The sequence below is a fragment of the Mizuhopecten yessoensis genome, unplaced genomic scaffold, assembly GCF_002113885.1.
Source record: "Mizuhopecten yessoensis strain PY_sf001 unplaced genomic scaffold, ASM211388v2 scaffold7823, whole genome shotgun sequence".
NCBI classification, from domain to species: domain Eukaryota; kingdom Metazoa; phylum Mollusca; class Bivalvia; order Pectinida; family Pectinidae; genus Mizuhopecten; species Mizuhopecten yessoensis.
Window position 1 is genome coordinate 151281 of NW_018407240.1, and position 16648 is coordinate 167928.

Sequence of the window (16648 nt, forward strand, 5' to 3'; positions counted from 1 at the left end):
TTGAATTCATTTAGCCAAGTAGCATTTTGTATTTATATATAGTTCTTAAAATGAGGCGTAGATTTTATAAGTTGTGGAGTTTGATGTCTAATTCTACATTTTAAGATGTTTTTTTCAGTTTTTAATATTTCTGAATAAAATAGGTTTAACTAAACATACTTAATGTGGCTGTAATGTCATAACTATTTGGCCCAATTTTATGAGTGATAGGTTGATAAGTGACAGTATTTCCATCGTTATTAAACGTTATGACGGCGACATTGAATACTAGTGTTGGTAAGTTTTACTCTACACGTGGTCAGTATTAAGTGTCGGCTATCTACATCAAGGGATCGGGTGGTCAGAACTTCGTTGTTTATCGTAGATAAGAGACAAGCAGATATCTACAAAATGGGGGATTTTCGCCACGTGTCTTATATACTTCTGTCAAAGCAAGTGTCGTTCGGTAATGAAATGTGAAATTTTGCACATAATAGAAATGTCCTTCGTCTTTATCATAACCAATATAAATCAACTGTCTGACCAATCGATATCGAACTGCGCATGCTCAGTCGAACTGTCCAGTCAATATTGTCGGATTAACCCAAGAAGTGAGATATGCTTTTTTACGGGGGTATTTAATATGATATTTGCTGGCGTCATGTAACTTTTTAGCTGTTGATAACTGGATGAAATGTTAAAAGCGGCTGAGGTATGATGCACGTGCTCGCGGTTTGTTCAGTCTTCGTCATCTTTGTTCTGCCGACGCAGACAAAGTACCTCGGCGGAACCATCAGCTGGAGGGAGTTCGAGGGATCGGTAAGAAGGCAAATCAAATATAACAACAGTACATCTTTAAATAGTTATTTAAACTATCGCAATATTGATGTTATTTCCAGTATAAGTTGCAGTGTAACTGTGTTTAGTACATTGCAGAAAGCAAATTTTTATTTCAAATCCTTGTTACGGAGTGTTTTCAATTTATCTAACACCTTAAAAAAAACCATCTGTCATTTATGTGATATTCATTTGTTCATTTTATTAACTACCTTTATGCGAAAAATATTGCTTTCTTAGCTATAGTCAATCAGTCACTTTTATTTGTTGCAAACATTAAAGAATTGATAATTTAATTTTGTCAATAGGTTCAATAAAGACAACACAAGACAGTTAAGTGTTATTTGAAAATATAATCATATTATCTTAAAAATATATGGTTTGTGTAAATAGCATAATCTCGTTTACCAATCTTCATAACGTTATGTTGCATTAAATCAAATGTACAAACTCATTTTTTTTCTTTTTTGAATACGAGTATGTTGTATTCTTATAATATCTGACAGCTTCATTTTGAATCCCAGGACATAAATATTTTGTTAATATTAATCTTTATAAAAACACCAATGAAAATATATTGCTATTTGTCATTAAGATCATGATCATAAACAGAATAATTTTTATCCCGCGCTTTGAACGAAAGTCTGTCTGTCTGTCTGTCTGTCTGTCTACTAACAATAACTAAAACAAATGTTGACCGATTTTCTTCAAGCTTAATCACAGGGTTAAATGCCTTAAGGGCCAAGTTTGATGACTACTTTCAGCGGACCCTATTTGGCGGAGTGATGGTCCCATGAATAACGAAAAACGTCATTATCTGCTGCGTTTCGTTTCCGTGCAATAACTACAATAAATGTTAACCGATTTTCTTCAAACTTGGTCACAGGGTTAAATGCCTTCAGGGCTAGGCCTAGTTCGATGACCATTTTCAGCGGACCCCATTTGGCGGATTATGGCCCCTTGAATAACTAAAAACGTCATTATCTGCCGTTTCTACATGTTGAATAAAAAGTCTAACTTCAGTATAAGGCCTTTTTTTCTTCGAGTTTCAAGCTATACATTACAGCACGATACTCACATGTTTAAACCAAACCTCAATAATGTTCCCCTACAAGATGTCCTGCAAGCGTGGGATATAAATTCCACGAATTTGCTTGTTTTTTCTTTTGTTTATTTTAAGCCGTTTTATTCATCCACTTAAACTTCGATATCATATCTTTTGTTTCACTTGCGCCCTCGCAATATCGCCTACGTATTTCAAGTCTCCCTTTATCTTTTATTCGAAACTATTATCTCAATATGACGCTATATATTTACTTCGTTAGACAACTTATGGCAGTGTAACGATGTTTTTCTGTAAAATTGCTTCGCTATAAAAGCAAATGACCCCGCCACCATTTTGTGTCTGGAGTTTGCTGATTGCTACTTAATGTCATATTGTTATATTATATTCATAACACATCAACGCGACAATTCTTTATTCCGTGCCTACTCGACCTACATGTACACCCGACGGAAAGAAAATGTGAAGATGACTGACAGGAGGTTCGGTTGCTAAGGTCATTTAATGACGTGCCTCCATGTGTGTAATGTATGCGTGCACGTGTGTATGTGTGCTGGAGACAGGGTATATTGACGTCATTACCTCATTGCGGTAGCGCAGAAATGATGTCTCACTGAAATACTATACCGAAGACACCAAGCATGGCATTCCGCCCATCACATTATACTGACAACAGGTGAACCAGCTGTTGCCATTTCGTTGAGCAGGGAATAACAAATACTGATCTGTCTCGGCATGCGGCAGAACCCATTGCCTTCTTACCTTGGATGAACGCCCAACACGGAAGCCAAAAGTGAGGTGCCGTCAAGCAAGGCAAAGTAGTTAGAAGTAGAGAGAAATACATAGATCCCAAATATTGCAGTATTTTGATCACTTGTGTGTCCCCATGTTGAGGGCTCAAAATCAAATCCCCATTTATGCAGGGGGTTCCCACATAGCTGGCCTCAGCTGTTCATACAGTGAGAAACAGTTTCCACATAGCTGGCCTCAGCTGTTAATACAGTGAGAAACAGTTCCCACATAGCTGGCCTCAGCTGTTCATACAGTGAGAAACAGTAGGTCTTTTCTGTTCTCGATTCCAAGGCAGAGTAAAAATGAAAATGAGGAAGAAAGAATGTGCTAAGTATGCAATATTTGATTTGTGTGTACCGGTATTTAAAAATGTTTTAAGCATGCGTAATGCGATTTTTGGGGCTTGTTATATGCACCATATTCACTGTGGTGCACCTCCCGCCAATAAAACACCACGTTTGTAGTTAGAATTTGTCTGCTGCAGATCCGCTTTGTATATCGAATGACCTGGGAGAAGGGAACAGGACCATGCGGTCCGTCTTGTTCTCTCGCCGATCTGATGTCTAAGAGACCCCTCCCACAATCTCTGAATTCCATGTCTTGGAAATGCACTTCCGGTTGCCCCGGAAGTCCTTTGTTGGGCGATGTGAACTACATTTTGACGTCAGTGAGTCACGATTTCCCAGGCTGGGAACAGGGAGAGGACCAATTCTTCTACAATCTGACAGGGACTGGGCAATACAACATCTCGTAAGTATGTTTGCCTATAATTTTGTTTGTTTTTTTGCTGAAAATAGATATGTCTCCGTCTTAAAACCTTTTTTATGTCCTCCTTGTTCTTTACGGGTGTGAACAAAAAATCATGATTTTTTTTTTTTTTTTTTTTTTTTAAATAATCAATGTATTTTGATCCACAAGCCACCATTTATGACGACGTTTTAAGTCCGTTTCAAATAAACTACCTGCTTGGTTCTCAAAGTTTCACTGATTGTTTATTAATTTTCATGATACACAGCTCGGACATGTGCCGCTGTATACGCTGGGTGAAATCCACATATTTGTGACTTTATTACGATTTACAGAAAGGCTTAATAAAGTTACAGGCTTTGCATCAACTGAAAGTTAATAAAAGAGACTGTAAACATACCGAGAAAACGGTAGAGGTACCTTCTCAGCCGTGACGTTCTTGGCTTTAGCTTCAGTGAGCACGTGATTCCTCAGTCACAACAAAATGGCGCCATTAGACGTAAGCATAACAGTTCATGTGATAAGGGTCAGACTATGAGATTTACTGTGGATAAGGAGTTGTGTGTCAGGAATGAAGTCAGACAGATACGCAATGCGCATAGACAGTATTCATGTCACTGTCATGTATACAATTATAAGAATTAGTAACTTGATGGCATTATCACAGCCAGCGGAGTATTTTGTCCCATTAGTGTTATCTATGTTGTTTTAAATAAGGTATATTGTTTTAGAATGTACAATAACTTACCACTTTGAAAGCGACTGGTGTGTCAATTTTCAAGGTACTGCACAGTCATCATTAGTTTATTTTTAAATCGTCTAGTTACACTTTAATGAATAGAATTTTACATTGATAGATGAATATGACACCTTAATGTTAATATTTTACATTCAGGGTTTTCAAAATTGCATTAGGGTTGCTACTCATATTTTCAAAGAAAAAAACCGTCAATATCTGGTGGCTTTTTAGAGGGTATACACGTTTTATCCTCGTACTTCTTTCGGTGATGCTTCCGATGACGAGCCTTGTCCTTCGAGGCTAACGTTCCTCTCCGAATCGAGAACAGTTTCTATCCTGTTACCATTTTTTCACTGAACCACTAGATGACTTTCTGGTCAGACGTATACCGACTACGAGGAGCAGTGATAAAACATTTACAGGAATGCAATGTACAGTATATGAAATGGTACTCATTGATAATATATATATTCTTTTTGTTTGTGTGTTTTTTCATTATTTTCTTTTACCAATTAAAAAGAAATAATGATAACATGTCATTTAAAGATAATATCATGAAATACGTTTATTATATGCGTTGTACGAGTATCAGTTCGATGGCTACTGGCTTCTTCATAGAGTCAATTTGTCCAGTTTATTCTCGTATTACCGGGGTTGTCCCGGTGTGGTCAGCTAGTGGACACAATAGACGAGAGTAAATGATTGTGAAAGTGTAAATCCCGCCGAGTTAATAAAGATGACCGTCCTTTGATGGAGTATTTTAATAAATCACTCTCTGGTTGTGATAAGAGCATGAAATAAGGACATAGGTCACACCGTGTAGGGTATACATCAGTATGGGTCATTCTTGTCCACCCCATTTAGTGTGATATACGATTATACCGTACGCACATCAAACATCCGTTCGCCATATACATGCACTGCTATTAGATGACAACAACTTCGTTTAAGGTTATATGCTATCTTAAACCTCCCTTTATTAATTTTCTTATTACAGATATTTTTGAATTAGCCTTAATATCTACTACATTTCATTTTTAACGAACTGTCGTGCTCAAAAGATACTTTGACCGTCGATAATCCATGATTTAACACGATAACAAAACTTCTTTCCTTTTTCTTCTCTCCGTCTCTCTTTCTACCTTCCTTTTCATTCTTTTCTCATACTATCCAGTAGCTTTCACATTATCCCACACTTTCTATCTTCCACCTCCGTTTACTATCTGGTCGAATGAAATAGGCAGATTGGTCGAGTGGTTAACACTTAGGCCTTCCACGCAGGCGGCCGAAGTTCGATCCCCGAAGTCGGCGTACGCATGGAAGAAATTGTTTTTCTCCTGCCCATACAAATTATACCGTTAAAAGCACGGTCCCACTACAAACAGAACACAATACATCTCCAGCACACACGCAGGCATACAAATATAGAGAGATATAAGCCAGGTGGCATAGGAGTAATAGTTAGCGCCTGCGAATTCCTCAATATTGTATTGTATATGCTAATTGTATTGATTGTATAAAATGGAATATCTTTGTACTGTAAAGCGCTTTAGAGTGGCTTATTCTAGCTAGATTTATTTATTTTATTTATTTATGAGAGTGACCCCAACCACCATTTTGACTCGTCTCTCGCAGTTTCTTCCACGCCGTGTTTACAAAAACAACTTCAGTTATTGATTTTCTCTCTACGATTATTTTGATTTTTTCTATGAATTCCCTTTACCTCACATTTAAGATGTATTTTAAGTGGATAAGTGGAAAAATCTAAATAACTATATTGGGATAAATCTTTTCTGTAAAAAGATCATCTGTAACGGAGCTCTATTGGGCAGTGGAAAAAGACAAATATTTTCTCAAATTTCTGTCTATGGCCTGAGCTATCCTGATCTAGTGGGTGAGGTTTTATTTGAGTACATCCAGTAGAAACTCCTCAAACTCCGCCTCTATATCATATTAACATCTATGGTCGTGTGTGCAGTGTCAGCATTTAAGTTTGGTATGTGTGCTGAAGGCGGTTTGTTGGTCCTTACGATTGCGATGATCTAATGCCTACTGCTGTGTGTCATCCCAATGAAATAACGAAGACACCCAGTAGTTACGTTCACACCACATGCTGAACCTTTGGCAGGAATAACTGCCATTTTAAGGACTTTAGTATGTGCCGGCCTGGGTACAGATCCTGTTGCCTCCCCCACTTAGCGAAAGTTCATAAGCCAAAACTGACGTATTGTCAATAAGGCGTTTGGAAACAAAACAAGCTTGTTGGGAAGAATGAAAATCCCAAATATTGCAGTAGGTACAGAAGTGTTGTTTTGATCGCATTTTGTCTCCTATTAGAAAGCACAAACGTGAATCCCCAACTCTGTAGGGATTCCCGCATTAGTTGCCTTTTTCAACATGCTGTTGGTAACAGCGGGTAGATTCTTTTCTCAATCCCCAGCCTGCAAGGGTGCTATACCGTACGGTCATAAAACAGCAAAGGCATTGCAATCACACCGTCATTTTTATATTGAGAGTACGAAATGTTTTACTCTTCTGGCGCAACTCATTTCCATTATTGTCCTACTCACTGTACTTGCAGAATTGATGATCTTCCTTGGCCAAATGTCACCGGTTATGGCCGCATGGTGGCGTCCGTTCAGCTTGGTGTTCGGAATGATACAAACGTCTCCAACGCCAGCCCTATTGCGGCTGTCCCGCCCACTGTTGGGTAAGTACGTACCTAGAATACAGTTCTATGTGAAGAACATGTTACATGTACATACACAGGGAAACCCCTCTCTATGGTTTAGTATTGTTTAACGTCCTATCAACAGCTCTGGTTAAGGACCCCCTCGATAAACTCGATAAGGCATACAAGTGGAGCATGCAGCATGGTTTTAAATTTATTTTAACTTTATCCTGCTTAAAATGTCATCCTCGATTTGAACAATCAATATTCAATAACCTGGGTATAAAACTGATTTCTACGCTTCCAAAGTAGTTTTTGAGAAGTGGCAGACACAAAGTAAACTAGATAGCAGTAAACTTTTGACTCACCAGTCCACCTCTTGGAAATGTCAATACAAAACGAAAAGATTGATAAACACGAAGTATTTTTGTATTTCGTAGCAAACCTAGCGTAGAGCCAAAAACAAGGCAGGTAATCCAGCCTAACCTAAAATGTTTCGTTGAAATAAGTTTGTTACAACGTACCGTTATTTTTTCCAGAATTCCTTTTGGTTGTAAAAACGTCATCAGCTTACCGGTAGAAGACCCGGATGCAGATACCATAAGATGTCGTTTGGCTAAAGTCGTCGAATGCGCAGGCGCCTGTACTGATTTGCCTCAATTTCTTATGAACGAGGTAGAGTATCAACCATTTCCTCGGTAGTCATTTAATGAATCGGGAATTACCCAATGCTGTTACTTTGGGTGGGGATATGTTTTGTTCCACTGTTTTCATTATTTCATTGTTCTAGAATCCATAGACTTCATTTTTAGATTCATCAGTGTTTGATTCAATGAACATAAATACATTTCAAATATATGCAATGTGCTCTAAAGAGTTTATGCCAAATGAAAGGAGATAAATGACAGAGAAAAAAAAGGTATTATTTTTTACCCTTTTAATATATCTCAAGGTTTTTTATAAAGAAGGAAAGAAAATAAGAAAAAGGAAATAAGTTGAGTTTTTGACGACTACAGGAAAACTGCACATTAACCTTACACACGACCACGGCTAACGGATACACACCCAACACGCTCTACCGTGTCACCGTCATGGTCGAAGACTTCCCCGATTACACCGTCAGTGTCGGAAGTGAGATCAGGAACCCCCGCCAGTGCATCAGTAAAATACCTCTCCAAGTGAGTATGAACAAGATCACATATATCCGAAATCACATGATACATTGACGTCCCCATCGACGTATCCTCGAAAGTCCAGGAGTTACCCCCCCANTTCTGTGCGCGCACAGTTTTCATGAAGTCTTAACGAGTGACTGTATTCCCATTGGTCACACATATCGAGCACATGTGAGTCATCTTAAGACGGAAACATTAATACGCTGTGTCGACAAACTTTTTCCGGGCCACATCTGAACGTTATCCATGTCGTTCATATCTCTGTTGAATGCACCTAGTAACTAAACATCAAACCTTCAACACTGAAGATCATCATCAGTTGGTTTGTCTGACCGTTGCTTTATCAATGGTTGGAACTAAACTGTATCTTATGGTCACAAAGTGTTAACAGTGTGCAAAGTTCTAGTATTTAAAAAAAACATCAAGGGAATACCAAAGAGTTATCTAAACCACATTTTGGACTCAAAATCGATAAATTTATCGCAAAACTTGAAGAAAGGAAAGATTTACATTGAGACCATTGAAAAGCTACAAGGAGAATAAGACCAGATGTTCCGGAAGGGTAAGCGTCTTTATCTTCATCAGTGACATTCCCCATGTACATCTAAGTCGAAACCAAGTGATGTCACGTCATCGCATCGATAACTCGGGTAGTGACAACAAAACCACAAAGTACTCTTATTAACATAATAGAACAACATTGACCTTTATATAACATAAAGAATGGCAACCATACAACGTGTACCTAACCTTCATCAACCTGCATCTTTGGAAACCCTGTGTTGTAAGCTTGTCCGTCAGGATAATCAGAGCAAACTCCTGAGAACGGAATCAACTGTGACATGTGATCACCGGGGGTAGGAATCAACTGTGACATGTGAACACCGGGGGTAGGAATCAACTGTGACATATGAACACCGAGGGTAGAAATCAACTGTGACAAATGAACACCGAGGGTAGAAATCAACTGTGACATGTTAACACCGGGGGTAGGAATCAACTGTGACATGTAAACACCGAGGGTAGGAATCAACTGTGACATGTGAACAACGAGGGTAGGAATCAACTGTGACATGTAAACACCGAGGGTAGGAATCAACTGTGACATATACACACCGAGGGTAGGAATCAACAGTGACATGTGAACACCGAGGGTAGGAATCAACTGTGACATATAAACACCGAGGGTAGGAATCAACTGTGACATGTGAACACCGGGGTAGGAATCAACTGTGACATGTGAACACCGGGGGTAGTAATCAACTGTGACATGTGAACACCGAGAGTAGGAATCAACTGTGACATGTAAACACCGAGGGTAGAAATCAACGGTGACATGTAAACACCGAGGGAAGGAATCAACTGTGACATGTAAACACCGAGGTAGGAATCAACTGTGACATGTGAACACCGAGGGTAGGAATCAACTGTGACATATGAACACCGGGGTAGGAATCAACTGTGACATGTAAACACCGAGGTAGGAATCAACTGTGACATGTAAACACCGAGGGTAGAAATCAACTGCGACATGTAAACACCGAGGGTAGAAATCAACTGTGACATGGGAACACCGGGGGAGGAATCAACTGTGACATGTAAACACCGGGGGTAGTAATCAACTGTGACATGTGAACACCTGGGGTAGTAATCAACTATGACATGTGAACCCCGAGGGTAGGAATCAACTGTGACATATGACCACCGGGGTAGGAATCAACTGTGACATGTGAACACCGAGGGTAGGAATCACCTGTGACATATGAACACCGGGGTAGGAATCAACTGTGACATGTAAACACCGAGGGTAGGAATCAACTGTGACATATAAACACCGAGGGTAGTAATCAACTGTGACATGTGAACACCGGGGGTAGTAATCAACTATGACATGTGAACACCGAGGGTAGGAATCAACTGTGACATGTAAACACCGGGGGTAGTAATCAACTGTGACATGTGAACACCGGGGGTAGGAATCAACTGTGACATGTGAAAACCGGGGGTAGGAATCAACGGTGACATGTGAACACCGGGGTAGGAATCAACTGTGACATGTGAACACCGAGGGTAGGAATCAACTGTGACATGTCAACACCGAGGGTAGGAATCAACTGTGACATGTTAACACCGAGGGTAGGAATCAACTGTGACATGTAAACACCTCTCGTCTGCTGTACGGTCAAATGAAATTGTCGGTAACTATAATTTTTGTTGTCTTTTTACCTCATGGTGCTGTATCTGTTTCTGTAGTTTGCTGTGAGCGTGATATCTTCTAGTGGAGGATGTGATGACCTTGTGATGAAGTTCACATCTCCCGACATTCCGGACGGTATCCGTTTTCCGTATCCACCGACCGGACCGTTATTCCAGACCCTTTCTTACTATATTAAAACACCAAATATATCGTAAGTATTCGGCAAAAACGAGGCTCTGATGGACACTTCCTGGATGATATCTCTTGCATGTTGTTGTCTGTCCGTCCGTCCTTGTTTGCAGATACTGTAAAAGAAAAAGAAAATCAAATAAATAGATTATGATATTTCGCAATTCGATTGTAGGCAATAAATAAAAAGCACTCCGACCGACAAATAGATTTTATTAATCGTGTTAAGCAATGACACGTATATAGACATGAGAATGTATGATCAGCAATGACAAGTATATAGCATGAAAATGTATGATCAGCAATGACAAGTATATAGCACGAGAAAGTATGATCAGCAATGACAAGTATATAGCATGAAAATGTATGATCAGCAATGACAAGTATATAGCATGAAAATGTATGATCAGCAATGACAAGTATATAGCACGAGAAAGTATGATCAGCAATGACAAGTATATAGCATGAAAATGTATGATCAGCAATGACAAGTATATAGCATGAAAATGTATGATCAGCAATGACAAGTATATAGCACGAGAAAGTATGATCAGCAATGACAAGTATATAGCATGAAAATGTATGATCAGCAATGACAAGTATATAGCATGAAAATGTATGATCAGCAATGACAAGTATATAGCACGAGAATGTATGATCAGCAATGACAAGTATATAGCATGAAAATGTATGATCAGCAATGACAAGTATATAGCATGAAAATGTATGATCAGCAATGACAAGTATATAGCATGAAAATGTATGATCAGCAATGACAAGTATATAGCATGAAAATGTATGATCAGCAATGACAAGTATATAGCATGAAAATGTATGATCAGCAATGACAAGTATATAGCATGAAAATGTATGATCAGCAATGACAAGTATATAGCATGAAAATGTATGATCAGCAATGACAAGTATATAGCATGAAAATGTATGATCAGCAATGACAAGTATATAGCATGAAAATGTATGATCAGCAATGACAAGTATATAGCATGAAAATGTATGATCAGCAATGACAAGTATATAGCATGAAAATGTATGATCAGCAATGACAAGTATATAGCATGAAAATGTATGATCAGCAATGACAAGTATATAGCATGAAAATGTATGATCAGCAATGACAAGTATATAGCATGAAAATGTATGATCAGCAATGACAAGTATATAGCATGAAAATGTATGATCAGCAATGACAAGTATATAGCATGAAAATGTATGATCAGCAATGACAAGTATATAGCATGAAAATGTATGATCAGCAATGACAAGTATATAGCATGAAAATGTATGATCAGCAATGACAAGTATATAGCATGAAAATGTATGATCAGCAATGACAAGTATATAGCATGAAAATGTATGATCAGCAATGACAAGTATATAGCATGAAAATGTATGATCAGCAATGACAAGTATATAGCATGAAAATGTATGATCAGCAATGACAAGTATATAGCATGAAAATGTATGATCAGCAATGACAAGTATATAGCATGAAAATGTATGATCAGCAATGACAAGTATATAGCATGAAAATGTATGATCAGCAATGACAAGTATATAGCATGAAAATGTATGATCAGCAATGACAAGTATATAGCATGAAAATGTATGATCAGCAATGACAAGTATATAGCATGAAAATGTATGATCAGCAATGACAAGTATATAGCATGAAAATGTATGATCAGCAATGACAAGTATATAGCATGAAAATGTATGATCAGCAATGACAAGTATATAGCATGAAAATGTATGATCAGCAATGACAAGTATATAGCATGAAAATGTATGATCAGCAATGACAAGTATATAGCATGAAAATGTATGATCAGCAATGACAAGTATATAGCATGAAAATGTATGATCAGCAATGACAAGTATATAGCATGAAAATGTATGATCAGCAATGACAAGTATATAGCATGAAAATGTATGATCAGCAATGACAAGTATATAGCATGAAAATGTATGATCAGCAATGACAAGTATATAGCATGAAAATGTATGATCAGCAATGACAAGTATATAGCATGAAAATGTATGATCAGCAATGACAAGTATATAGCATGAAAATGTATGATCAGCAATGACAAGTATATAGCATGAAAATGTATGATCAGCAATGACAAGTATATAGCATGAAAACGTATGATCAGCAATGACAAGTATATAGCATGAAAATGTATGATCAGCAATGACAAGTATATAGCATGAAAATGTATGATCAGCAATGACAAGTATATAGCATGAAAATGTATGATCAGCAATGACAAGTATATAGCATGAAAATGTATGATCAGCAATGACAAGTATATAGCATGAAAATGTATGATCAGCAATGACAAGTATATAGCATGAAAATGTATGATCAGCAATGACAAGTATATAGCATGAAAATGTATGATCAGCAATGACAAGTATATAGCATGAAAATGTATGATCAGCAATGACAAGTATATAGCATGAAAATGTATGATCAGCAATGACAAGTATATAGCATGAAAATGTATGATCAGCAATGACAAGTATATAGCATGAAAATGTATGATCAGCAATGACAAGTATATAGCATGAAAATGTATGATCAGCAATGACAAGTATATAGCATGAAAATGTATGATCAGCAATGACAAGTATATAGCATGAAAATGTATGATCAGCAATGACAAGTATATAGCATGAAAATGTATGATCAGCAATGACAAGTATATAGCATGAAAATGTATGATCAGCAATGACAAGTATATAGCATGAAAATGTATGATCAGCAATGACAAGTATATAGCATGAAAATGTATGATCAGCAATGACAAGTATATAGCATGAAAATGTATGATCAGCAATGACAAGTATATAGCATGAAAATGTATGATCAGCAATGACAAGTATATAGCATGAAAATGTATGATCAGCAATGACAAGTATATAGCATGAAAATGTATGATCAGCAATGACAAGTATATAGCATGAAAATGTATGATCAGCAATGACAAGTATATAGCATGAAAATGTATGATCAGCAATGACAAGTATATAGCATGAAAATGTATGATCAGCAATGACAAGTATATAGCATGAAAATGTATGATCAGCAATGACAAGTATATAGCATGAAAATGTATGATCAGCAATGACAAGTATATAGCATGAAAATGTATGATCAGCAATGACAAGTATATAGCATGAAAATGTATGATCAGCAATGACAAGTATATAGCATGAAAATGTATGATCAGCAATGACAAGTATATAGCATGAAAATGTATGATCAGCAATGACAAGTATATAGCATGAAAATGTATGATCAGCAATGACAAGTATATAGCATGAAAATGTATGATCAGCAATGACAAGTATATAGCATGAAAATGTATGATCAGCAATGACAAGTATATAGCATGAAAATGTATGATCAGCAATGACAAGTATATAGCATGAAAATGTATGATCAGCAATGACAAGTATATAGCATGAAAATGTATGATCAGCAATGACAAGTATATAGCATGAAAATGTATGATCAGCAATGACAAGTATATAGCATGAAAATGTATGATCAGCAATGACAAGTATATAGCATGAAAATGTATGATCAGCAATGACAAGTATATAGCATGAAAATGTATGATCAGCAATGACAAGTATATAGCATGAAAATGTATGATCAGCAATGACAAGTATATAGCATGAAAATGTATGATCAGCAATGACAAGTATATAGCATGAAAATGTATGATCAGCAATGACAAGTATATAGCATGAAAATGTATGATCAGCAATGACAAGTATATAGCATGAAAATGTATGATCAGCAATGACAAGTATATAGCATGAAAATGTATGATCAGCAATGACAAGTATATAGCATGAAAATGTATGATCAGCAATGACAAGTATATAGCATGAAAATGTATGATCAGCAATGACAATTATATATACCTGAGCATGTATGATCAGCAATGACAAGTATATAGACATGAGCATGTATGATCAGCAATGACAAGAATATAGCCCGAGAAAGTATGATCAGCAATGACAAGTATATAGCACGAGAAAGTATGATCAGCAATGACAATTATATAGACACAAGAAAGTATGATCAGCAATGACAAGTATATAGACATGATAATGTATGATCAGCAATGACAAGTTTATAGCACGAGAATGTATGATCAGCAATGACAAGTATATAGACACGAGAATGTATGATCAGCAATGACAAGTATATAGACATGATAATGTATGATCAGCAATGACAAGTATAAAGACACGAGAAAGTATGATCAGCATTGACAAGTATATCGACATGAAAATGTATGATCAGCAATGACAAGTGTAAAGCACGAGAATGTATGATCAGCAATGACAAGTATATAGACATGAGACTATATGATCAGCAATGACAATTAGATAGGCACAAGAAAGTATGATCAGCAATGACAAGTATATAGACATGAGCATGTATGATCAGCAATGACAATTATATAGACGCGAGAATGTATGATCAGCAGTGACAAGTATATAGACACGAGAATGTATGATCAGCATTGACAAGACATGAGCATGTATGATCAGCAATGACAATTATATAGACACGAGAATGTATGATCAGCAGTGACAAGTATATAGACACGAGAATAATTGATCAGCAATGACAAGTATATAGACATGAGAATGTATGATCAGCATTGACAATTATATAGACATGAGCATGTATGATCAGCAATGACAAGCATATAGACACGAGAAAGTATGATCAGCATTGACAAGTATATACATGAGCATGTATGATCAGCAGTGACAAGTATATAGACACGAGAATGTATGATCAGCAATGACAAGTATATAGCACGAGAATGTATGATCAGCCATGACAAGTATATTGACATGAGACTGTATGATCAGCAATGACAATTATATAGACACAAGAAAGTATGATCAGTATTGACAAGTATATAGACATGAGCATGTATGATCAGCAATGACAAGTATATAGCACGAGAATGTATGATCAGCAATGACAAGTATATAGACACAAGAAAGTATGATCAGTATTGACAAGTACATAGACATGAGACTGTATGATCAGCAATGACAAGTATATAGACATGAGAATGTATGATCAGCAATGACAAGTATATAGACATGAGCATGTATGATCAGCAATGACAAGAATATAGCACGAGAAAGTATGATCAGCAATGACAAGTATATAGACATGAGCATGTATGATCAGCAATGACAATTATATATACACGAGAATGTATGATCAGCAATGACAAGTATATAGCACGAGAATGTAAGATCAGCAATGACAAGTATATAGACACAAGAAAGTATCATCAGCGTTGACAAGTATTTAGACATGAGACTGTATGACCATCATTTACAAGTATATAGACACAAGAAAGTATGATCAGCATTGACAAGTATATAGACACAAGAAAGTATGATCAGCAATGACAAGTATATATACACGAGAATGTATGATCAGCAATGACAAGTATATATACATGAGCATGTATGATCAGCAATGACAATTATATAGACATGAGACTGTATGATCAGCAATGACAAGTATATAGACACAAGAAAGTATCATCAGCATTGACAAGTATTTAGACATGAGACTGTATGATCATCATTTACAAGTATATAGACACAAGAAAGTATGATCAGCATTGACAAGTATTTAGACATGAGAAAGTATGATCAGCATTAACAAGTATATAGACATGAGCATGTATGATCAGTAATGAGAAGTATATAGCACGAGAATGTATGATCAGCAATGACAAGTATATAACACGAGAATGTATAATCAGCAATGACAAGTATATAGCACGAGAATGTATAATCAGCAATGACAAGTATATAGCACGAGAAAGTATGATCAGCAATGTATATAGACCTGAGAATGTATGATCAGCAATGACAAGTATATAGATATGAGAATGTATGATCAGCAATGACAAGTATATAACACGAGAATGTATAATCAGCAATGACAAGTATATAGCACGAGAGTGTATGATCAGCAATGACAAGTATATAGCACGAGAGTGTATGATCAGCAATGACAAGTATATAGACATGAGACTGTATGATCACCATTTACAAGTATATAGACACAATAAAGTATTACAAATGTATCAGCATTGACAAGTATTTAGACATGAGAATGTATAATCAGCATTGACAAACATATAGACATGAGACTGTATGATCAGCATTTACAAGT

At 36.6% G+C, this 16648-nt stretch overlaps 1 protein-coding gene across 2 annotated transcripts in view; it reads left to right on the forward strand.

Moving 5' to 3' along the window:
* Nucleotides 1–3187: 3187 nt before the first annotated feature.
* The window catches only part of LOC110454391, a 31505-nt gene continuing 18044 nt past the window's right edge, over nt 3188–16648 (forward strand). Inside the window, exons 1-5 of one of the 2 annotated variants that reach the window (XM_021503866.1) lie at nt 3188–3421; nt 6739–6867; nt 7368–7503; nt 7845–8006; nt 10257–10411. In XM_021503866.1, coding sequence (XP_021359541.1) covers nt 3231–3421; nt 6739–6867; nt 7368–7503; nt 7845–8006; nt 10257–10411 — 773 coding nt within the window. In that variant the 5' untranslated portion in view covers nt 3188–3230. Of the gene's footprint in view, nt 3426–6738; nt 6868–7367; nt 7504–7844; nt 8007–10256; nt 10412–16648 lie in introns of both variants that reach the window. The other variant, XM_021503868.1, reaches the window with a different exon arrangement.